This window comes from Mugil cephalus, chromosome 12, assembly GCF_022458985.1.
Source record: "Mugil cephalus isolate CIBA_MC_2020 chromosome 12, CIBA_Mcephalus_1.1, whole genome shotgun sequence".
NCBI lineage: Eukaryota > Metazoa > Chordata > Actinopteri > Mugiliformes > Mugilidae > Mugil > Mugil cephalus.
The window spans coordinates 6361303-6387319 of record NC_061781.1 but is presented as its reverse complement, the minus strand read 5'-3'; the positions used below and the strand labels follow the sequence as shown (position 1 = coordinate 6387319).

General features: G+C 40.6%; 1 protein-coding gene across 4 annotated transcripts; it reads right to left on the bottom strand.

The window, feature by feature from the left end:
- Positions 1-7804: 7804 nt before the first annotated feature.
- LOC125017508 (lactase-phlorizin hydrolase-like) lies at positions 7805-17023 on the bottom strand. Of its 4 annotated transcripts, XM_047600775.1 has the most exons (18): positions 16879-17023; positions 16116-16158; positions 15365-16025; positions 14628-15273; positions 12978-14528; positions 12618-12883; positions 12232-12522; positions 11934-12132; positions 11452-11654; positions 11259-11365; positions 10951-11082; positions 10615-10838; positions 10233-10469; positions 9758-9808; positions 9364-9414; positions 8973-9023; positions 8574-8633; positions 7805-8478 (listed from the first exon to the last, which is right to left on the bottom strand). In XM_047600775.1, exons 1-18 carry the CDS (start codon positions 16967-16969, stop codon positions 8267-8269), a joined length of 5076 nt encoding a protein of 1691 aa, XP_047456731.1. In that variant the 5' UTR covers positions 16970-17023; the 3' UTR covers positions 7805-8266. The 4 variants fall into 4 exon arrangements, with proteins under 4 accessions (XP_047456731.1, XP_047456733.1, XP_047456732.1 ...); XM_047600777.1 differs by lacking the exon at positions 8973-9023; XM_047600776.1 differs by lacking the exon at positions 9758-9808.
- Positions 17024-26017: the final 8994 nt, after the last annotated feature.

Sequence of the window (26017 nt, the reverse complement as noted above, 5' to 3'; positions counted from 1 at the left end):
CTGGTCCCGGCAAGGAGCAAAGCCCATGGCACTGGTCAACTTCACTCCCGCTCCAGGATCCCGTCGAAAGGAATCATGGAGTGATTCTATTCTCACAGCGCTGACTCAGACTCCACTCTCGTGGGAATGGGAACCAGCAGTCGTCACCCCCTTGTCCACTTATCTCCCCAACCACATTGATAGTTGGAGATTCAATAATCAGAAATGTCATCCCTCCTTCCTTCCTGATCTTGCCGACCTTCTAAACCAGTTATCTGCCATCTCACCATCTGTTCTGCTCCTGGGCGATTTTAATCTACATATTGACAGCACTGACAATAAACCAGCCACAGAATTTCTGGAACTGTTAAAATGTCTCAACTTTCCCAACACACAGCCGTGGTCACATTCTGGACTTGGTCTGCTCCACCAATCTCAACCTCCAACAGTTAACCAGCCACAACCTGCATATCTCTGACCACCTGGCTACAGTAACTTCAACACCTCCAGGATTCCTCCCATCTCCTCACCTGCCCAAAGTCCTGGAATGTGCTGTCACCTCACAATTCAGAACCCACCTCACCTCCATTAACCTGTCTGAATCCTTCCAATCTGGTTTTTGCCCAAAACACAGCACCGAGACAGCCCTTCTGAAAGTCACCAACGACCTCCTCCTCTCCTCAGACACCTCACCATCCTCATCCTCCTCGACCTCACAGCAGCCTTTGACACCATCAACCACTCCATTTTGCTCTCCCATCTGGAATCCTTTCTCCACATCACTGGCACAGCACTCTCCTGATTTCACTCCTACCTCACCAACCGACAACAGTCAATCAGCATAAACAACTGCACTTCCCCCACCGCTCCCCTGTCACAAGGCGTCCCCGAGGGGTCAGTGCTTGGGGTTGGATGACATCCAACTGTATACCTCCACCAAAAACATCACCAACACCACCCACTCCACACTCAGCAACTGTCTCATAGAAATTTAATCATGGATGTAAACAAACTATCTTCAACAGTGACAAATCAGACATAATTATCATTGACCCTACATCCCGCACCGAAGCCAGTCACAAGTTCTCCCTCACCTTCGATAACTGCACTCTGTCTCCCTCATCACACACCCGTAGCCTAGGAATCATCTTCAACAGTAAGCTAAGGTTTGACCTCCGCATCAATCACATCACCTGGGCCGCTTTCTTCCACCTCAAGAACATAGCCCATCTCTGCTCCACACTCACCTTCTCTGCTGCAGAAACCCTCATTCATGCATTTATCACATACAGACTGGACTATTGCAACAGCATCCTCTATGGTTCACCATCCAAACTCCTCAATAAACTGCAATACATCCAGAACTCAGCTGCACGCCTGCGCACCCACACCCGCTCCAGAGACCACATCACCCCTGTCTTCCGTGACCTGCACTGACTGCCCATCACTCACCGCATACAGTTCAGAATCATCCTCCTCACACACAAAGCACAGAGGGTACACACCTTTCTTGCAGAAGCAGAACAACTTCTTTTTACCTATTACTTGAGGTCTCTGACAATCAAGGGCCGTTGGAATTGTCACAAGGCACTTGTTGATAGGGGGCACTGCTTACAGTACACTGTAAGAATTAATCAATTAACAATAACAATAAATAAATAATATTAATTATCACTAATTAATCAGTCTCATCTGATGCATCAGTTCTTAATACAGTGATCATCTAATACAGCTCACAAGGACCTTTAAAACAATGACCTAAGCGACATTTATGGTGAATTTTGACCAATAACAATATGACGAGTAATATAACAGATGGTATAATGGAAAATGATGAGAATAATGGGAGGAATGAGTTTTGGAGACAGTGAGAAGTAACTGAACGAAAATGAGGATGCAAATGCAATCTAATTTTCTAAATTGAAGATTAAGCGAGCAGAATGAAATATGAGCTGTTTCGAACCACTCCAGGGTACCAAGGCTGTCTCCACAGCTGTGGCAACAGGGAAAAGCGGTATCAAGGTGTTGAGAGCAGATGGACAGTCGTTTCTACATCGATCAGACATCGATTGCTACACACAGTGTAGCAGTGTAGCATAGACAGAGTGGAAGTTGCAAAGTTGTCGTGTGGAAGAGTCTGATGACATGTGGTAAAACAAGCCCATCCCAGCTGCCATCAGGCAGACATGTTTACATCCCTGCCCCCCGCCTCCCATTCTGTGCTCATTGAGAACCACTGATTTAGAACATCTAGAATGCTTGACTTAAAAAAAAAGGATATAGGTTCTTTGCTATTTAAAGGTTCAGTCTTTTAGGTGGGACCCGTAAGCAAACTGGGTAACGACGACCAGGTTGTTGTTTGGTGGCTAGGACAGCCACAGGCTCTGCTGGTTTCACTAGGGTGTTCCTGAACCCATCTTAGCAGAGGGGAGGGTTGTTGGTTGAAGTGTAGGCTTGTTAGCTGGTGTTTTCTTGTGTGTTTAATTCTGATCTTGACAGAGGGGAGAAATGTTGGTTGAAGTGTAGTCGCAGGTCCCATCATTTCTTACCTAATGCTGTTGGCTAGGCTAGTTAGCTGGCATTTTCTAGTGGTTTACTTCCGTGGCTAGGTTAATTAGCTGGTGTCTGTTAGTGCTTTATATCTGATTCTAGCTGGTCTGCTGGTTGATTTTCCAGTTGGAGTAGGCTACTAAAGACCATGGCCCATGGGATGGTAACATCTCATCCTGTGTATTAATGAATATGAAAACTAGCCTAGGCTAGTTACTGCTGTGAACAGTGCAGCTGGCGACTAGGAAAAGACTTGGTGACAGTATGGAAAGACAACTGAGGGAACAGTCCCTACCAGGGCTACAGTGGGTTAGCACCTCACTGTGGCAGTAGCCAAGGCTTTGCTAAACCACTGACTACACTCTATGTAGCTACAAATTTGAATAGTGATAAAATACCCCTAGAGTTGGATGGATGTGTGAACTTTATAAATCTACTTTCAGTACATGCAGCAGGTATTGGTAGCCTTCCTCCTTTGACCAGTGTAATGCATGTACAGTCAACTTTTGTACGATTTGAAGGTTCCTGGGTACCCACTGATACAGACTCTGTCTATCCTTGCTCGGGCCCTCAGACCTCTGCCACCCTAGTTTGGTGTGCAGGGGAGCCTCTGTCGTCACATTACGGACTGATCTATACCGTTTCCAGATCCTCCAGGAAAATTTGCACAATTTGTACAATGTTCTCTGGTTCCATGTTAGATACACAGCCATCCACAGCACAAAAGAGGTGAAAGCAAAGACAACTAGGATGTTGTACAACAAAATCAGTGGCCAACAGCAGGTCTTTCGGTGACAGCTGTTGTTTGCACCTACATACTGCAAAAAAAGAAAAGAAGTCAGGAATGAAATGTTGGAAATTTATCATTAAAAAACTGCATTAAGGAGTTGCAGGTGTCAGTTGAGTACAAGTGAGGCGATAAGGAGTTGGGTGATCGGAAAGTTTTTTGAGCAGTGTGAACAGTGATTTGGTATTTCCTTCATTGGAGATGTTTACAGTAGACCGGAGTAGTAGTTTGCTTTGGGTTGAGTAATTGAGTCCTTGTAATGGAATATGTGGATTATGTACATTTCTTTGTGAATGGTGTAGACTCTAGAAGAGTCTGGAAAAGGAAACAGACTCTGTTTTTGACTGGAGCAAGAGAATTGAGAATGTTGTTGAGACTATTGTTGTAGTGCGACACCAGTTCAGGTGTTCAGGTATCATGTCATGCCCCTGTCATTCACTGATCATTTGGACTAATCCAGTCAGCCTTCAGGCTGGTCCAAAGTGCTGCTGGTGCCAGAGTGGGAGGAGTTTTGTGTTTCTTGGTGTGAAAGAAAGAACTGCTCATGACAAGTGAAGCCAAGAATTCATTTTTCCGTTTTCAGTGCCTGTTTTTTTTGGAGGAGATATAGCATGAACCCAACAAGGAATTGTGCATTTGACGGACAAAATAAGAAAACATGAATGCAGCGCAAGTCACATCAGAAACATTTATTTCCCAGAAATTGAACATTTTATTTCACATATTTTGCATGAAAACACTACACGACGTAATAACATCTCTAATTTAGGAGTGGGCTTTTTGATAAAATACTCACTGTATCAGTTGTAAAAACTGTATCAAGCATGTGTGTCACGACCCGTCGGCCATGAGCTGGCTACTTTGTATATGTGTGTGAGTGAGTGTAGTTTGGGATTTTCTTTTGTGCTTCCTTTTGTGTGCTTGGTGTGTTTTTGTTTTGGCTGTCTGTGTCTCACTCGCTCTAGGGGCTGCTGGTGGGCGTGGTTTGGGCAACTCCAGACAACACACCTGCTACTAGTCTCACCTGCACTCCGGTTCCTCGTCACCTAATCAACTCCCCTATAAAAGACCAGTCCGACCTTCCAGTCCCCGCCGGATCGTCGCATCAGTTCACCTTCACACCCTCTGCCTGAAACCAGATCCGCCTGCCAGCAAGCCCAGACCGAGACCCCTGGAGCTCCAATCCATGCACTCATTAACCATTCAGGATAGACAATCGTTGGAGAGGCGGAGGGAGAAGCAGCGTACTTTGGGCGGTGACGTCACGCCTCGTCGGAGGGAGCATTCCCCAGCCCCGGTAAGATCTCGCTTCGCTTCCAATATTGTTCTGCCACAGGAACCGGGACCACGAGAGGAGAACCACGGGGGCGAACCTATGCAGCTAGGATGGAACCAGCTGAGCACAGAGGAATGGGAGCGGCGGAGGGCTAACAACGCCTGCCTCTACTGTGGAGGGCCGGGTCACTACCTTGCCACCTGCCCGAGCCGACCGTTAAACCGAAGGGGCTTGCTAGCCAGGGGAAGCATCCTAGCGAGCCGGGCCGGTATACCTCTGTCTTCCCGTCCCCGAACCCAGTTACATGCCACCCTAAGTTGGAAGGACCAGACACTAGAGCTTCTAGCCCTCATAGATTCTGGAGTGGATGAGAGCTTCCTGGACACAAGGTTGGTTAAACAGCTGGGTCTGCCTACCGAGGAGCCACCTGGAAGCTAACACTCTCGATGGGAGGCTACTGGCTCGAGTCACCACCCGCACCTGCCCAGTCCAGCTCCAGTTGTCAGGCAACCACTACGAACAAATTTCCTTGTTTGTCATTGATTCTTTGTTTATACCTCTTGTTTTGGGGCTCTCCTGGCTGTCTGTTCATAACCCTCACATTGACTGGACTGCAGCCAAAATAAAGAACTGGAGCCCCACCTGTTGAGCCCGTTGTTTGCGAGCTGCTCTGCCTCCTTCTGTAACCCTCCAGAAACCCGAACCAGTGCCACCGGACCTGTCGTTAGTTCCAGCCGAATATCATGGGATTTCTGAGGTATTTTGCAAACAACAGGCTCTCTCCCTACCCCCGCATCGGCCATACGACTGCGCTATCAACCTGCTACCAGGAGCTACATATCCCCGTAGCCGTCTTTATAGCATCTCTCGACCTGAACGGGCGGTTATGGAGGAGTATATCCACAATTCCCTGGCAGCAGGGATCATCCGTCCCTCCTCTTCACCTCTGGGAGCCGGCTTTTTCTTCGTGGGCAAGAAGGATGGAACACTCAGGCCGTGCATCAACTTCAGAGGGCTGAACAAAATCACAGTAAAGAACAAGTATCCACTCCCTCTCATGAACTCTGCTTTTGAATCTCTCCAGGGAGCAACCATCTTTTCTAAGTTAGACCTGTGCAACGCCTACCACCTGATCCGGATCCGTGAGGGCGATGAGTGGAAAACTGCCTTCAACACTCCCCTGGGACACTTTGAGTATCTCGTCATGCCTTTTGGCCTCACCAACGCCCCCGCAGTATTTCAGTGTCTGGTTAACGATGAGCTGAGAGATATGCTGGGCAGATTCGTTTTTGTCTATCTCGATGACATACTCATCTTTTCTCAGAGTCATGCAGAGCACATCCAGCATGTTCGTCAGGTCCTCCAGCGGCTGCTGGAGAACCGGCTATTCGTCAAGGAAGAGAAATGTGAGTTCCACGCTCACACGCCACATCATAGCCTAAGGTCAGGTGAGGATGGACCCCGAAAAGGTGAGAGCGGTCATGGATTGGCCCAAGCCCGAAAGTAGAAAGCAGCTGCAGAGATTCTTGGGGTTTGCTAATTTCTATAGATGCTTCATTAGAAATTACAGCCACATTGCTGCACCCTTAACCGTTCTTACCTCCTCTGCCAGACCGTTTCACTGGTCCCCGGAAGCTGAAGGAGCCTTCGTGGAGCTGAAGAAGCGATTCACCTCAGCTCCAATCCTCACCCAGCCAGACTCTTCTCGAACAGTTTGTAGTTGAGGTTGACGCCTCGAAAGTGGGAGTCGGAGCTGTCCTGTCCTGTCCTGTCCCAGCGATCCCCTGAGGATAACAAACTGCATCCCTGTGCCTTTCTTTCCCATCGCTTGTCTCCCACAGTGAGAAACTACGATTTTGGTAACCAGGAGCTACTGGCGGTCAAATTGGCACTCGAGGAATGGAGACACTGGCTGGAGGGCGCCGAGCAACTGTTCATGGTTTGGACCGACCATAAGAACCTTGAATATATCCACACCGCTAAATGGCTTAACCCTCGCCAAGCCAGGTGGGCCCTATTCTTTGGCCGTTTCAATTTTGCCCTCACCTACAGACCCGGATTCAGGAATGTGAAGCCCGACGCCCTATCTTGACTGTTCGAGAAAAAAGAAACTGTCACCAAAATACATGGTCCCTTTGTTGTTGAAAAAGTTATCACCCCTGTGACCGTCGGTCTCCGGCTGCCGCGCACTCTCAGGATCCATCCAGCCTTTCATGTCTCCCTGCTCAAACCTGTCCATATCAGCCCACTGCTCCCTCCTCCCCAGGCCCCTCCACCCGCCCGGCTCATTGATGGCCTACCAGCATTCACTGTACGTCGGATTGTGGACTCCCGTCGCCGGGGCCGTGGCCTACAGTACCTTATAGATTGGGAGGGTTATGGACCTGAAGAGCGGAGCTGGGTTCCCAGGCGGCAGGTTTTCGATGCATCAACTCCCCTATAAAAGACCAGTCCGACCTTCCAGTCCCCGCCGGATCGTCGCATCAGTTCACCTTCACACCCTCTGCCTGAAACCAGATCCGCCTGCCAGCAAGCCCAGACCGAGACCCCTGGAGCTCCAATCCATGCGCTCGCCCAGACTCTTCAGCAACTCACACCATGACTCATTTCTGTGTTTTCAAATAAACTCACTGAAAATCACTTTAACTCCTGGTCTGGGTTTGAGTCCTGTCATCAGTCCTGACAATGTGACTGCACTGTTCAATTCTTTTTCACAGGTGCTTGATGATTTCATTCATTTGACTTGAAAGAAGATGACTTTAAATGAACCCACTACAGTCAACCTTGAGAATGAACATGGTACTATTGGCTTCGGCTAACCAAATGACTTAAGTTTCTATATATATCTCACTTTTACTCACTTTACTGGCAGATTCCATCAAACACAGGTGAGTACAGACACAGACGACCGACATCCGGACCGCAGCAGGTGAGCGATCATAACACAAAACTGTGCAACCCAGAACTACTAAAGCACAACAGAAGTAGTAGGTGGAGTCGAGGATTAAGCGTTTCTTATAATTGATCAGCACTGTTATTTATGTATATGTGTGTATATATATCTCAATATCAAACTTTTAGCATCTTTTTGTATTGATAATACTTTATTTATTTTACAACTGATGTCACATTTCCTGAGTGTTTTTTTTTTTATTTTATTACATACTTGACAAAGTATCACCATGTTTATAAAAAGGACAATTAGTTATGGAGAATGTTAAACAGTGAAATGTTTATTTGGATAAAGCGAAACATTTTATAATCCAGTACTTTGCAGAGTCAAGCTAAATTCAATCTAAACTTTATGTGAAATTCAGCACAGGATCAAATAACATTCAACACAATTACATTTTACCTTATGAACAAATTCTTTCACACAAGAAACTGGATTATTAACAAAAAATAAATGGTACTGACGAATAGCATAATAGATGAGAGACTTCGGAGAGTCACATCATGCTTGGACATGTGGTTCAGTATCTTTTGTTTCACAATGTAATGCAGATGATGTCCATCAAATATGTTAACATATTAAATAAATAAATGTTAATAAATGTAAATCTTTCTTCATAGCCTGAACCCCAGTCCAGCTAAGCAGGCTATTAAAGCCTTCAATTAAATTGTGTATATGCGTCTCTGATAAGGATTTCCATTCCATCTGAGTTTGTTCACGTTTAGAATCTTTTCTCCAGGTGTATACTGTCCTTATCCTGCTTTTTCTTAGATTTTTTTAATGTCTTAAAGACGAGCAAGGATAAACCTAGGACTCCCACCACTGCGACAACCAGTAGAGCAAATGTGGTGTTGAGCCCAGCCTCGGCAGCGGCGGCAGAGAGCTTCATACCCAGGAACCACACGCCAGTTTCAGTGACTGGTTCGCTTGTTGCTACACGAAAGACAGGAACCAAGGATGTTATTTTCATTACGAACTCATTCATTCATCTTTCAGAACAGGTAAACATCAAATCTGTGTCACTTTACCTCCAGTCTCAGGTTTCACAGTGGTGATAGTGGTCACAGTGGTTGGTGGCTTAGTTGTTCCTGCACAAAAGAAAGGCACCAAGGATGTGATTTCCATTTCAAATAAGCTCAAACAAGAATTAGACTATTTCTGTGAGAGTGGTTATACTGTCCCGACTCTATCAAAAGGAAAAAACATCTTTCTCCAAGTGGCTTATTAATTCTGTCCTCGCTTTATGTTGGTTTAACAGACAGTTGCTTTGTATTCTGACAGTAACAAGCCTCGCACCTGCTTGTTTTACAGTGAAGTTTTGCTGTGCACAAAATTAATGTACTGATATGCATGCATTCAATATTTGCACCTTCCATTCAGCCATTCAACTTTCAAAACAGGTAACCATCAAATCTATGCAACTTTACCTCCAGTCTGAGGTTTCACAGTGGTGGTAGTCGTTGGCTTAGTTGTTGTTCCTGCACAAAAGAAAGGCACCAAGGATGTGATTTCCATTTCAAATAAGCTCAAACAAGAATTAGACTATTTCTGTGAGAGTGGTTATACTGTCCCGACTCTATCAAAAGGAAAAAACATCTTTCTCCAAGTGGCTTATTAATTCTGTCCTCGCTTTATGTTGGTTTAACAGACAGTTGCTTTGTATTCTGACAGTAACAAGCCTCGCACCTGCTTGTTTTTACAGTGAAGTTTTGCTGTGCACAAAATTAATGTACTGATATGCATGCATTCAATATTTGCACCTTCCATTCAGCCATTCAACTTTCAAAACAGGTAACCATCAAATCTATGCAACTTTACCTCCAGTCTGAGGTTTCACAGTGGTGGTAGTCGTTGGCTTAGTTGTTGTTCCTGCACAAAAGAAAGGCACCAAGGATGTGATTTCCATTTCAAATAAGCTCAAACAAGAATTAGACTATTTCTGTGAGAGTGGTTATACTGTCCCGACTCTATCAAAAGGAAAAAACATCTTTCTCCAAGTGGCTTATTAATTCTGTCCTCGCTTTATGTTGTTGGTTTAACAGACAGTTGCTTTGTATTCTGACAGTAACAAGCCTCGCACCTGCTTGTTTTTACAGTGAAGTTTTGCTGTGCACAAAATTAATGTACTGATATGCATGCATTCAATATTTGCACCTTCCATTCAGCCATTCAACTTTCAAAACAGGTAACCATCAAATCTATGCAACTTTACTTCCAGTCTGAGGTTTCACAGTGGTGGTAGTCGTTGGCTTAGTTGTTGTTTCTGCACAAAAGACCAAGGAAGTCATTTTCATTTCGAACAAGCTAAAGCTTTTTTTGGGAAGGGTTATTCACTGAATTGGGACAATAACACCATTCTCTACTAAAAATAGCATGAGCCTTAAGGAAAAAAAACATCTTCCTACAAGTGCCCCTAACTAATTAACACTTTATTTTGGTTTATTATGGTGGTTAACGGGGCTGTTGCTTAGTATTCACACAGTAATAACAATACTTTATGAAGTCACCTGGCAATCAAATAGCTCTTCTTTAACTTGCACCCGGTTGCCAAAAATGTTTTCAATGCACAAAAGGAACATGGTAATCATATGTAAGCATTCAACATGAATGTTCAATGCCTGCATTGAATAGTGGATTCTTCCATTCATCTTTGAGAACCGGTAACCCCCAAATCTGTGTCACTTTACCTCCAGTGTCAGGGTTCAAGCACTCATGGGGTCCTAGGGCAGGGTCTGGGAATCCGTTGCATTTTATCATGTTGACATAAAACGATGCAGAGGCCTTGGGCACTCGAGGAAGTGCAGGGTCTGAGCGGTTGACGTAGAAAAGGCCAAATGTTTCTGTATAGCCAGCGCCCCACTCCAAGTTGTCCATCATTGACCAAGCAGTGTAACCAATAAGATTCACTCCATCCAGCAAGTAAGCTGAAAGAACACAAATATCACCTTTAAAAACAGCAAATACTCATGATGAATGTTCAATTCAGAGAATCTAGTTTCTAGTTTTTTATTGTCTTCCCTTCCCTCTCTGTCCTGGTCTTAATTATATTCCATGAGAGTGTCTTGATACCTTTCAGTGCCTCGTTGATGTACTTGTCATAGTAGTAGATCCTGTGAGTATCATTTAGGTCAACAGGGCCACGCTCTGACACTCCATTCTCTGTTACAAGGAGTGGTGGATTTCCATACTCTTCCTTGATGAACCTCAGTATCCTACGGAATCCAAATGGTGCAACTCTCAGCCAGTCTGAGCCTGCTTCCAACCAGGTACGATCAGACATTTGCGCTGCACCCCTGCAAAGGTCATATCAGTTGGATTTTAAAGTTCCGAGAGCATGGAAATAAAAGAAATTATTTGAATTAATCAGAATTTTAAAGTAAAATTAAAGGTGATGGTGTTGTTTACTTGTCTGCTTCGTAGTGCACATTGTTTCCATGGTCCACATTGAATGCCAGGACACTGGTGTAGTGGTTGAATCCAAAATAATCATAGGTGCCGTTAATTCTCTTGATCTCCTCTGGAGTAAACTCAGGCAGTCTAAAACAATGGAGGAGAAACTGACTTTACTGAAGAAATGGAAATTTAAAATCAGGATCGGCAACACTTGTGCTAAGTGTACTAAACATACACTTGTAACAGATAAAAAAAAACATGAAGTTATATTTAACTGAAATTATTTCTCTTTCTAGTTTGAATTTTAGTCTGTATAATACCGAGATTTTGGTAGACCAGATGCCAGACTTCGCTCTCGGATGATTGTCCTCATCAACTCAGGGTAGTCACCTTTAAATATGGGATGAGCAAACCACCCAATGAAGAACTGCACAAAAAAAAGAGACAAAGTAAAAGTATGTTTGAGATTACTGCCATACAGATATCTTGTAAAATAATGAAGAATTGGCGTACCTGCAGTACACGTTCTGCTGCATCAATATCTTCCTGCTTATAGGGATTTCTGGGTTCTGTCCAGTCAGAGTTAACGGAAATGGAGATAATGCCTTTTTGTTGGGCCCGGTATTTGTCATTGTAGACATGCCAAGCCTCAGCATGTGCTTTAATAAGGTTGTGAGCAACAATGTAGGGCAGAGTGCCTGGACGGTCACTGATCCCTATAAACACAGACAGATTATTAGACACATTTATAGCCAATATACTGAAGTTTTTTTTTTTTTGTTATTATAGAGAATAAATACCATGATTTGGCCAGTAAGGCAATGACGAATTGCAGAGCAACATTTAATTTTACTTAACAACTTATCACTTGATGGCACTAACAAAATATACTCAGTATTAATGCCATTGTGTGAATTCCACTTTAAATCTTTTCACACCACACACAATAACAGTTTAGTTTGTGTAATACAGAGAGTCCAGATGCAACAACATACCTGGGGCCATACCTCCCTGGCCATAACCAATATAAGCTACATTGAACGGCTCATTTATGGTGATCCAAACTTTCACTTTGGGGCCCAGACGGCTAAACATTAGGTCAGAATATTCCTTGAATCTGTCAACAACAGTCTCATTCTCCCAGCCCCCAATATCTTCCAGAGCTTGCGGAAGGTCCCAATGGTACAGGGTGACCTGACAGTGAAGGAAAAATAGTTAAGATTACCAAATTGACCAATTTACCATTACAGGGTGTTTTTTTCTTTTTGAGATGCTGGAAATAATCAAACATACACATGGCTCGATATTTGCAGCAAGCAAAGCATCCAACACTCTTTGGTAGTAGTTGATTCCAGCCTCATTAATGTGTTTGGTGGTGCCATCAGGAAGTACCCTTGGCCAGGATACGGAGAGACGATAATGGGACACCTTAAGATGCTTCAATATCTTAATATCATCTTCTATTCTATTGTAACTGTCGCAGGCCAAGTCCCCAGTGTCATGATTTCTAATTTTCCCTGGAGTGTGACAAAACGTATCCCAGATGCTGAGACCTTTTCCATCTCCTGTCCAAGCCCCTTCAATCTGTAAACAGCAAATGTATGAGATAGATTTCAATAGATGAAAACAGAGTACTTGAAATTCAAGCATTAATGTTGGGGCGTCATTTCAACAGTTACCTGGTATGCAGCTGTAGCAGAACTCCAAATGAAATCTTTTGGGAAATGTCCATAAATCTTCTCCTCTAAATTGTTAGGGAAACCGTTATCTTTCATGATGTTGTGGTATAAAATAGCAGAGAACTTGGGTGACCTTGGCCGGTTTGGGTTACTGAAGTCCACTTGGTGCAGCCCAAATCTAAAGTTGTATCCATTCCGCCACTCCAAAGAATCCATTAGTGTTGTTGCCACGTAGCCTTTCACCTTCACACCATCAACTTGAGAGGCTTTAAAAACAAACACAAAAATTAATTATCAAAATGTAAAACAGCTATGGTAATCATAAAATGTATTTTATGAAATCTGTTTATAGCAGTGCACCTTTGAGAGCCTCGTCGACATAGGTCTTGTAATAAAACATTCTTTCAATATCATCCCAAGTGGTCGGATAGGGTGTAGGCACTCCGTTCTCAGTAATGTAAATGTCTGGATCTCCATACTCTTCTCTGATCCAGTTAAGGAGTCTTCTCAAGCCCCACGATACAGCTCTCTGGTACATATAGGCTGTACCTGGTGAACTGGCCTCTTCTGCTAGTGAAACATCCCAGTCAGATTCATAGGACGGAGGGTCAAATGGAGCTGTACTGTGGCTTCCTATCTTTGTTGTGTAATGATTTATACAGAACATGTCAGCAGTTCCCTTGATGAATTTCTTCTCTTCTTCAGTGAAGGAAGGTAGCCTTGACTGTGGAAGTTCGAGTAGGTCACTTTTGTTTGCAACTTGCCACTTCATTATCTCAGGATAGTCACCATTCTTGAAAATGGGGTGTGCAAACCAACCCAGTTGGAACTGTAATGCACGGTCAGCAGTCGCCACTTCTCGGATATCATTGACATCTCTAGGTTCAACCCAATCAGCATTGAGGGCAATGGAAACCAAACCACGTTGGGAATTGCGATACTTGTCATTGTACGTATGGTAGGCCTCGGCATGCGCTTTGATCAGGTTGTGTGCAACTCTGTACGGAGCAGTGCCTGGTTGTTTAACATTTGGTGGGATCTCTCCAATTCCATAACCTGACCACGCAATTGTGTGAGGCTGGTTGAAGGTCATCCAAAATTTCACTCTGTCGCCAAACGTAGCGAAGCAGAAGTCACTATAGTCATTAAAAATGTCAATCAATTGAACATTTTCCCATCCACCAATGTCTTGCAAAGCCTGTGGGAGGTCCCAGTGATAAAGTGTCACCATGGGGGTGATTTTGGATTCTAAGAGGCCATCAATGAGTCTATTGTAGTAGTCAACACCTTTCTGGTTCAGGGAGGAACGGTTACCATTAGGAAAGATCCTGGACCAGGATAAAGAGAATCTGTAAGACTTCACCTCCATAGCTCGCAGCATGTACAGGTCTTCATCAAGTCTGTTGTAACTATCACAGGCTACATCTCCATTAGCATCACCAGCAACACTGCCAGGTGTGTGAGTGTAGACATCCCAGACACTGGGCCCCTTCCCATCTGCGTTCCATCCACCTTCAATTTGATAGGCTGAAGTTGAAACTCCCCAACTGAAGCCTTGTGGGAAACTGCCATAGTGATAGATTGATCTCTCAAATTTTGACTGGCGTGAGAATTTCTCGAAGACAACCTTTGATTTAGCTGGAACCTCTGATGCTGGTAAACCTGCTGAACGGTGGGTAAGTGGCATTTCTACCCCTTTGAAAACTTTAGATTTGAGTGAACCAAAACCATTTTTCTTGATCAGCTGGTTGTAGAAATAGGCTGATTGCTTTGGGAGTCTTGGTCTGTCTGGAACTTCAAAGTTGACATAGTGAAGACCAAATCTCTGGCTGTAGCCTTGTTTTCCTTCAAATCCATCCATGAGTGACTGCACTGTGAATCGCTGAACATCCACTTCATCAGTGATAATTGCTATGAAATGGATGCACATAAAGCACAAAGTAAGAATTAATCCCACCTACATTAAATATTTATTTATATTTATTATCAGACATGTTTCCAAACACTGACCTTTCAGGGCCTCATTGATGTAACTCTTCATGTACTCAATTCTGCTGGTGTCATTCAGGCTGTCCCCACTGTATTCTGTTGGCATCCCATTCCCAGTTATGTAAATAGGGACTTTCTTAACATTTAGATATTCTTTGGAAATGTAGTTTAGGAGCCTTCTAAGTCCCCATGGTACAGAATAGATATAGTCAGAAGCTGTAGAAGGCCATGAGGGGTCCACATGTGCGTGGAAGTCACCAACTCCCTGAGGACTAGCAGCACACTCACCATTACTGAATCTGACCAAACGAGAAGTATAATGGTTTAACCCAAAAAAGTCAGCAGAACCCTTTATCCTCTGACTCTCTGCGGAGCTAAAAACTGGAAGGACGGCAGGGACAGAGCCTGTACAGTCACTTCTTTTCTTTTCAACCTGCGCTTTGAGGGTTTCAGGATAATCTCCATTTACAAATATGGGATGTGCAAACCAGCCCAGCATGAACTGCAGGTAGAGATCAGCAGCTGCTATGTCTTCAGCTTTAGAGGAGTCTGGCTCAACCCAGTCAGAGTTCAGTGCAATGCCCACTTTCCCGCCTTGAGTGCTTCTATACTTGTCATTGTAGACATGCCAGGCCTCAGCATGGGACTTAAGCATATTGTGAGTGACCTTAAAAGGCAAAGGCAAATTATAAGGTTAATGCATGAGTGCAACCATTAAACCACATACAATTTCCTTATATTTAGCACATAACTCTCACCTGATAAGAAGAAACAGCATAATCCTTTATGCTAGGGGCATGCTCACCAGTGCCATACCCAGCATAACTCTCCACCCAAGGGCTGCTGAATGTGTTCCAGGTCTTGACCCTGTCTCCAAATCTGGAGAAGCAGAAGTCTGCATAGTCTTTGAAGGCTTCAATGATGGCAGTGTTTTTCCATCCACCGTTGACCTGGAGAGCCTGAGGCAGATCCCAGTGGTAGAGAGTGACAACAGGTTCTATGCCAGATTCAATGAGAGCATTGATCAGCTTGTCATAGTAGAGAGCCCCTTTCTCTGATTGACTGCCCCGGAGGCCTGAAGGGAAAATACGGGCCCAGGAGATGGAAAACTGGTAGGTGTTGACTTGAAGACCTCGCAGGTGGTAGAGATCGTAGTCCACCTTGTTGTAACTGTCACAAGCTAAGTCAGCCGTCTGATTCCCATAGGCTAGCCTTTCATGGCCGAAATGGTCCCAGATGGACTCTCCCTTCCCACCTGCTTTCCAGGCACCTTCAACCTTGAAGGACTCACTTGAGGTGGCCCATTTGAATCCAGTGGGGAATGATTCAGTAAGGAAAGCATCTCGTTCCACTCTGTTCTGGACCCCAAAGGTCTGCCAGACTTTCTGATAACTGTTTCCAGACACTGGAACATTCAGACTTTTAGAAAAGACAAATGGATAAAAAATATAAATACACATTAAAACATCACTGGAAAGGCATATGTCTGTTACAGGTAAAAACTCTTACCTGAGTAGAACATCCTGCTTGTCCAGCTTGCTGTTCTTCAGGACTGTAATATGTTGAAGACAGAGTTACTGATAATTACACTGTCATAGAGTAAAGTAAATATGGCATCATCTTCTCATCTTTATTTGACCAGTCTGCATTTATAATTTCATCCTGTAGTTGTCTGCAATGTCAGTTTAAATAACAAATCTGTATTAGCTGTTACAGGTTGTAAAAAACCAAGTGATAACATTATGGTACATCTTGCGTGGGATTTTCCTTGTAACACTTTAATCGTCCATATAAAGACCGATTTGAACTAATCACTGCCAATGCTGAAATATGAAAACATTCTCAACAATGTCAACTATTATTGTTATCATCCTGTAGTACTAATTACAGCTTGCACATTGACTTGGTAGATGTGCAAACTGTCCTAGAGCTTTTCTTTTTATATCAAATATTTTTATATTAAATATGCTATTAGTTAGCTACGTAAACTTTTCAGTGACATCAGACAGACATGAGTTCACTATGAATTTTAACTGTAGAAAATTTTTAGCTTTTCCTTGATTTGATATATTGTTTTTTTTTAGCAGTTTGTTGGTTTATTTGTCACAACAAATGATGTTGTCAGAAAGAAAAGATATGACTGAAAATAGAAAAGTAAATACTTATAAGAAACATACACCTACATACATAAAAGAGAAATATTCTGTTCTGTATGTTCTTGGTAATAATCACTAACCATATCACATTAACTGAGTTATGTAAAGACAATTACCTTGTGGATCTCCATTCACTGCTGCTCCACTGCTCAGACTTCCATACAAACACAAAAAGTACACACACAAAACCCCCAACTGCTCCTTCATGGTGGCTTTCAGTGGGTGGACTGAAATTATCTAGTGATGGTCATGGTATTTAAAGCAACAGTGTTTTTTTCTTACTGGACTGTTAAACAATTAAGATTGGTATCATATGACAATTATTGCACGTGTGCAGAGTTTTATTGCAGTTGTGTGATAAGTTCAGAGACACTCTGGACTCACACATGTGATAACTGCTTCCAACTTGTGCTCATGCTCGAAGTCCTTGAAATACGATGTTTCAGTATGCTTTTTAAAATGTTCAAATATTAAATGTTTTCAAGTAGTTAGGTGTTATGTTGACAATTATGACAGTTTTGTCTGTAAGGAACTTCCATTTAACTTCGAAAATTGATTCTACACAAAATACAGAAAATGATAAAGTATCATTTGAGGTCAGTACGAAGTATTTTGAGGTCAACTCAAATTTTTGACACTCCATCCATCAAACTATTACCTCCAAACCAATTCAGCCTCTTCAGCTGCAAAAACATGGCTAATGACAGGTTTAAGATCAGCCTACTTAGAATTAATTAATTTTTTTGTGTGTGCTTATTACATTTCCTCAATTAGTGCCGTGAGGAAATGTGCATGATAAGAAAAAATAACATAATAAATGTCCTTGCTTTACTTTAAATGTCTCCTGTGGCATTTAATCGACTCATCATTTTGAGTACTTGCACAGCCAGTAAAATGGTACATTCAAGGTCCAGTGATAGGTAATAGTTATACAATCCAAATCTAATTGCACTATTTATGTGAGTAAATCTTTGGCGAAATTAATATCCTGTTCTGTGAGTAGGGGAGTAAAAGGACTTTGACTCCATGGACATGAATCAAAACAAATCCTGGAGTTTCTATTGGATGTCCAGTGGAGGGACCAGCAGGCAGGTTGCATAAATCAGTATTAACGTAACATGAAGTCAGGTTAAGTTAATGCTAAACCCTGGACACGTGTAGGTTGTTTCTCAAGCTCAACCACGTAGCTCAGCTTATGCAACTATTTTCTGATCAATCTGATATGGATATATTTTAAACACAAAGCTTAAAATGTATTTAGATTGTTTAGAGTTTCTGTTATTACAGTAGGAAATATACATGTTGATTTCAGGTGAGATTCACCCACAGAGTTAATTTGATCTTTCACCCTCTCATAAAATGAACCTGTATCTATAGAGGACCTCCTAGTAAGGTCATTTTATAGACAAGACACCTGGTACAGAGTATAACATGTTGTTATGATAACAGCCTTCACCTGCTGTAACCTTTTGTGATCCTGGACCACATGAATATTTGAATGCAGTTTTTAACAAGCAACAAATGAATCATTCATAATCATATTATTTTTTCTATTATATAAAAAAGGTAAATTAATCATAGTAAGTACGTTATTTAAACTTAAAAGTAGACCATAAGCTATTTCTTGAACCTGTTCATAAATAAATTCATCAATATGAGACTGTCTGACAAAATGTAAAAAATAATTCAATCTAAAAATATCTTGACTGCTGACTAAATGATTCAGTGAATCATGAAACACATCACTGCATGAAGGCTGTTATCCATTTTCTCTGACTGTGCTGCTTTTCAATATATTTAACAGAAATACCACAAAACTTTCTGCATCATCACTCAAAGACTCGACTTCACATGTGAGTGGCAGCACCATGACATCTGCATAACTACGTCCCACCTGTTTTACAACGTCCCACTGGGCAGAATTACAGGGTTATTTCAGTTACTAAATTCTTATTAAATTACACGGACAGTTGTTTTATTGACAGTGCATTAAGAACAAGGCTTATTTGAAACTGTAAGTCCAAATAAGAGTCTGAATATCCATTACTAATTGCTGTATTCATCTGTAATCACAATGAGTGTAGCTGGAGTTTTACAGATATACAGGTATAGTTCTGACATGTCCAGTAATTACATATTACTATGTTGAAATTACTGTACTGTATTTTGAGAAGTGCTTCAGATGATATGGTTTAATTGCACATGTCACAAAGGTCACGATAATCAGCAGTGTGTGCTGCACTAAAAAGTATTGTCTTGATGAAATTCTGTCTACATTTATGAAAATATTACCGAACACGTGACTGCACTACTCAGTTCCCCTCTTCTTATTTTCTAATGGTAGTGAATTTCAAAGGTGAATTATGATTTCAATCAAACAAAAAATAAAGCTTCTTTTACAATAGATAAGCATTATCTGTCTATGTTACATTAAACCAGTGGAAGGTTATTGCAAAAAAAAAAAAAAAAAAGGCAAAAAACTGACTTAATCCAACAAGACTAACAATACAACAATACATTCAGTTCAGTTCAGTCCATAACACAGTATTTAACCCATGCAGGCAATTCAGTTTACAGCATAATAAAAACAATCATTAAAAACAGTCATTTGTTAGATGTACAACTCTAACACTCAACTCTAAATTGTCAGTAATCCGCCTGCACTAATGGTTTCTAAGTAGTGATCCTGTGCATGTGCAAATATGCAAAAATAAGTACTTAAACAAGGAAAATAATGAATAAGTAGGATAAAAAAATAATAATGTAGCGACAAACCAAAATGTACTCATTAATACTGGCCTGATAACTGAAGGCATAAAAGAGTTTGAGTCGTGATTTGTTTCCCTCGGGGGTGCATAATAGCGCTGCCCTGAGGGCACTTACATAAATCCACTGGACTTGACAAGGTCTCCCTGCTACATAATGCATTTTGCTTTCTGGATCATGTGTTTTTATTTTCCAAAGCACACTCATGTCTATAAGCTGGACTCCAAGACTCCAAGAGCAGACTCTGACTATTTGATTCAGACAGTTTTTGTCCTGCACAGAGAGACCATTGAACGAACAAATGAAAGAAAGCGTTAAAAGACTCAATGAAAGAATGATAGAAGGAACATAGCATCGCTGTGCGATAAAAAACACGTATCTCCACTTTTGAAGTTTTTGGCTTTCTACAGTATATAACATGTCCGCATTCTACCCTAGCAACTGACACATTCGGTATCTATATGACCATGGAACGATGCTTTAAGACGCAATCTATTCGAAAATGTATCTCCATTGGATGTCAGAAATGCCATCATTCAAAAAGCATCCATCAAAAGCAGGTAAGAAAAAACAGAAATTTGGAGATACGCGTTTTTCATCAGACAGCGATGATAGGTTGGTTTTAGAAACACTAAAAGAGTTGAGCTTCTGCATCAGGTGGATTCATTGTTGTTCTCGTTTGACAAGTGACGGTGTTTTTGTCGAACTTGAGATGAGAGTCAAACGTGGTTCCTAAGTAATTATAGGTTTCCACAGTTTGGACTGATACACCATGTATCTGGCTAAAATAGGAGAAAAATTACTGTGACCTATGTTCTAATACTTTACTTGTGGTGTTCTCAGCATGGCCTCAACTCATTCATCATCAGTACTGATTTGGTGGATTCATGGAACTCAAAAGAGTCCAGTACCCAGTACCTAGATATTAGCTCCAGTACCTAAGTATTCAGCTATTCAACAGCAAGCTACATCCTCTGCTTATATTGATTCTACACTTTTGCAAAGCAAACAATAAAGTATGAAATATTTTCAGGTCAACTCAAATCTCTGACACACTATCAATCCAACTGTTACCTCCAAACATACTCAGTCTACTGAGCTACAGAAACATGACTAATCAGATATAAGAAAGATTAAGCATTGCCAATTTAGAATTCATTCTTTTTTTTTTTTTTTTCTGAGTGTTTTCATTAATTAGTGTCCTGAGGAAATGTGCATGGTAAAAAAAAAATAACATAAAAAATGTCCTTGCTTTACTTTAAATGTGGCCTGTTGTATTTAACTTACTCATCATTCTGAGTACTTGCACTGCCAGTAAAATGTTGATTTTTGTAGCCAATATCATCAGTGATGGTAGAGAAAAACACAAGGTACTTTTAATAATGAATGACAGAAGGTTACTCTTTCTAGGGAAATAAATTTTTTATCTGCTTGTACATTCAAGGTTCAATGACAGGTAAAAGTTATAAAATCCAAATCTAATTGCATTATAAGATGTTATGTGAGTTGTCTGCTGTAATTTATTTCAGTTTTTGTGGGGGAATAAAAGGACTTTGATTCCATTTCAATTTCTCCAGTGGGGATCAATAAAGTATTATCTTATCTTAAATATGTATCAAAACAAATCCTGGAGTTTCTATTGGATGTCCAGTGAAGGGACCAGCAGGCAGGTTGCATAAATCAGTATGAACATAACATGAAAGCAGGTTAAGTTAATGCTAAACCTTGGACACGTGTAAGTTGTTTCTCAAGCTCAACCACGTAGCTCAGCTTATGCAACTATTTTTTGATCAGTCTGATAAGGATATATTTTAAACACAAAGCTTCAAATGCATTAAGATTGTTTAGAGTTTCTGTTATCAGAGTTCATTTGATAACAGCCTTTACCTGCTGTAACCTTTTGTGATCCTGGTCCACTTGAATATTTGAATGCAGTTTTTAACAAGCAACAAATAAATCATCAATATTTTTCCTATCATATAAAAAAATAATTATATGAAGTATGTGCAATATCTAAATTCAAACATTGTCTAAATGCTGTTTGTTTTACTTGTTCATAAAACTGCAAAATGTAAGAATTCAATTTAAAAATATCTCGTCTACTGATTAATAATTCACTGAATCATAAAACACATGACTGCATGAAGTCTGCTGTCCAGTTCCTCTAACTGAAATACCACAAACCTTCTGCACAGTCACTCCAAGATTGATACTCTCATGTGACTGGCAGCACCATGACATCTCCATAACTACGTCCCACCTGTTTCACAGTGTCCCACTGGGCAGAATTACAGGGTTCATTTCATTTCATTTATTGAAGTCTTCATTTTCATTTATTCAGATTAAAACAATCAAAACTTATCTCGTCCTACCCCTTTTTTGTTATAACTATAAAAACAAACAGGGCACATTGTTCATTTGTCACAAATTTCAGAATGTTGTTTATAAAGATCTGTTGGTGACAAGATGCTTGGTGACATACATGTTTTCAAGTCTTCACTACAGCTTTTCCACAGATTTACTGATGTACAATGTATGTGAGTTGGTGTGTATGTGCTGCTCTTTGAACATACATATTCCTCTGAGATTGTGGTTCTTAAATGAAACAACTTTTGTATGTCATGTGGTAACCGACGATGTTTAGCTTTGTGCATGATTTGAATGGTTTTGAGGTCGGCCAGATACTGCTTTCAGTTTGATGAAGAGTAGGTTTGATGGTTCATTGTAGGTGCTTTTGTTCACAATTCTTATTGCTCTTTTTTGAAGTCTGAATATTGTTTCCGTAGTTGTTTTATATGTGTTTCCCCACACTTCCATGCAGAAGGTATCAGAGTATGAAAGAACAGTACAAGGTATTTAATGTTGACTGGTTTAAAAGATATTTGACTTTTTGAAATTTTATTTCATTAACTCTCTCTATTTCTATCATGTATCATTCATGAATGCCTTGGGTGAGGTTTTTGATCGATTTCCAAATATTGTTTTGCTTAAATTTTCTTCAGTTTCTTTAATTCATAATATTGGCAGTGTGTCCAAAAGTTGTTCCAAATTGTCTCCACAGCATACTAAATTAGCTAAAATCATTTTAAGTGTATTTGAACCCTCACTTAGATTATTAATGTATAAAATGAACAACAATGGCCCCAGCACAGAACCCTAAGGCACTCCACACTTTTATACAATTACACACACACAATTACACAATTTACAGTTATTAAATTGCACATATTGGTCTCTGTTGTTTAAGTAACTTGGTGTCCAGGAAAGTGCTACACCTCTGATAAAAAAAAAAAAAAAAACTCTTACAGCATATTGTTTATTTTCTATTGCAATGTTACGTCTCCAATAATTTCCATTACAGCAAATGATGTTGTTCTTTTGGTTCTGAAACCATAATGTTGCTCACATAGTACATAATGCTTTCTGATGAATTTGACCTGAAATAGAATGTTTTTTTTCAGTCTCAGATAGTCATTGTGTTGACAATGCACTGAGAACTGAGGACTTATTTAATCTTTATTTTTTTAAGTACAAATAAAAATCTAATTATCTATTAGTAATTGCTATATCTATTGCTAATAATCTGCAATCACAATGAGTGTAGTTGGAATTTTACATGCCATCACATTTTGTCAGAGGTCTTTGATGTCCTCTGCTCTGTACGTAGCTTCTTCTTCTCCCCAATAACAGTGGCATGGTTTGTACGTGATTATATTCTACTGCTTATGCATGACGGTAGATATAGCACAATGTACACCAGGCTTTGTTTGGCAAAACTTAAATTAAACAGGGAATAAAGTACCAAGTTGGAAACCTTGTTACAATACACAGAGTACCCCTGATTTGTTGGCATAAGCACCAGTTACATCATTATTTGGAAAATAAAGGTCAAATACTGTATCCACAGATACATTATATTATGATACCTCTACCCTATCATACTGTAATAACTAGTAATAACCCTATTGGAGATATATAAATGGCTCTGAGTTTAATGATTATTTGAATCCAAAGTGGCCGAGGAAACTTCTCAGGTTGTGGGCAATGTTACTGGATATTGAGAGAATATTTTATGAATGTTCCCACATTTCAGCAGTGTGATTGATCACACATAGTCACGTGGTCATGATGGACTGGAAGTCTTATTTATTTTTTTCCTGTGAAATGGTGAACGATACCGTTCTGCTATGAAAGCTCAGGCAAGATAAAACACAATTAAATGAAAGAAGTCATAATCTAGAATTTGACATTACTTCGGTAACAACTGAGTGAAACCATGAATGTCTGCACATACTGTTATGTTAATTGGTATAAGATTTTATTGAGGAAGTTCAGTCGGAACAATATCAATCATTCAGTTCAGTTCAGTTCATAAAACTTTATTTAACCCATGCAGGCAATTCAGTTTACAGCTCCCAGCGCTATAAAACAATCATTAAAAACAGTCATTTGTTAGATGTACAACTCTAACACTCTAAATTGTCAGTAATCTGTTGAACTAATAGTTTCCAAGCAGTGATCTTATGCTTGTGTAAATATAAGTATTTTAACAAGGAAAAGAATGAAACATGAATAAGTAAAAAAAAAAAACAATTAAGTGAGATTACTCTGGTATCAGCACAGTGAAAACATGAATGCACAAACTGTGTTAATTGGTACAAGATTTTATTGGGAACATTCAGTCTGAACAATATGAACTATAAAAAGAGTACAAAGCAGTATTACACAATATTTGGACATGATATGTGGACAATATTTGGAATACCTTACCTAACCTGTTGCGCAATGAAACCCATCTTCAGATAAGAGTATGAAAATGGATGGATGGAATAATGATATGGTTAAAACTACTGTCCTGTGTTATTTGTATTGTATGTATTGTAGATTGTTGCTCTATTCTATTGCTGTAAAGGACTCTGTGTGTTGGTATTGTGAAGGCTGCTATATAAATTAAGTTTTACTTCCTTACTTAGTGCCAGATTTGTATTATTATAATACATCTGTCATCAGGCAACAGGTCGCCAGTCCATCACAGCACCAACGCAGAGACAAACAACCATGCGCACTCACACCTACGGTCAATTTAGAGAAATTCAGAGAAAACTTGCGCCTTCTCGGTAACCGTTTAACTGGGAAATAAGCAGGATTATGGAGGTAATTGGCTAATAAAGTAAAATAATCAGTAAAAGGTGACCCTCTGGAACATTTGATGACGAAGGATGGACATCGATAAGAACTTAATGATACTGATGCCATTATAAAGAGATAAGAGCTTGTGTAAAGAACAAATAGGAAATTGGTCACTGGATGCTCACTAGCACTGCTCTGCTGAGACGTGGCAGCTGCAGTCATTGACCAGAGATTGTTTAACACATGGCACTCTCTATATTTAATGTCATGCACTGTCGACGAATGCTTCAGCATGTTGGTGGTGTTGGTGACCCTTGCTTGAAATTACGGTGCTACATTGAAGTTGCACTTTGGACCATTTCAGTCTCTCTGCCATCATGTCTTCTTTGTCCTCACATGTGTTTGTTACTTAACCTGTTAACATGCAATGAAACCCATCTTCAGATAAGAGTATGAAAATGGATGGATAGAATAATGATATGGTTAAAACTACTGTGTTGTGTTATTTGTATTGTATGTACAGCTGAACATCATTCCATTTGGATTTAGTGTGATGGAAAATTGTATTTTATTCTTACTTATCTCATATACACTGTCTGTATTTGCTTAAGTGACCTTTTAGCTGACATGAGTTCATAACAAGTTGAAATAAGTTCACCGAAAGTTCATAATAGGTGCGATGTTATGTTGTGTCTTCTATGTGCAGACTGAAGACTTTTAGTTGTCTCGTTCGACTTCACTTACACTTCCTCTTGATCTTCTTACCTCCTGTCTAAGAAGAAGTAAGACTCGAGAGGTGGAAAGTTCATGGAAAGGGTATGCTCACATGTTTTGTATAATTGTCATTTTAAGATGTGTGTGCACTGCTATAGAAGAATGTGAATACAGAAGAGAGTTAGAGCCGTGTACACAGAGCTGCTCTCCCCAGGTAAGAATAAACCTTGCTTCACATATAGAACAACTGACTGGACAGCCATCATTTGAACATCACTTTACTGAGGAAAACAAGAATTGCCATCACATTAGGAAAACCTCAAATACATCAAGAATATCTGTATGAACTCTCCATCTGTTGTCACAGAGAGCTGTTGTGAAGTGAATGAGCTCCACAAAGAACATCATGAGAACTTCTGTAAGTAGGCCCTGAAAGGTATCACAGCCAATAGGAGACAGGGAACTGTCAGTATTATGGGACCTTCGCTACTAACTTTGCATACTTACATTTAAAATGGCAGGTTAGTTAAAAAGAAATATGCTATTCTATATTACAAGAACCAATAGTTTAAGGACAATACATTTGTATTAGATGTGACCATTCGTCAATAAAATGACCTTGCTTTGAGGTTCTCTATGAGTACA

Coding starts and splice junctions, on each gene's coding strand:
- LOC125017508 (XM_047600775.1), bottom strand. CDS start 16,969: ATGAAGGAGCAGTTGGGGGTTTTGTGTGTGTACTTTTTGTGTTTGTAT. Junction 10,839..10,950: donor GTGCACTACGAAGCAGACAA/GTAAACAACACC, acceptor TGACCTTTGCAG/GGGTGCAGCGCAAATGTCTG. Junction 9,024..9,363: donor TGTGAAACCTCAGACTGGAG/GTAAAGTTGCAT, acceptor TCTTTTGTGCAG/GAACAACAACTAAGCCAACG.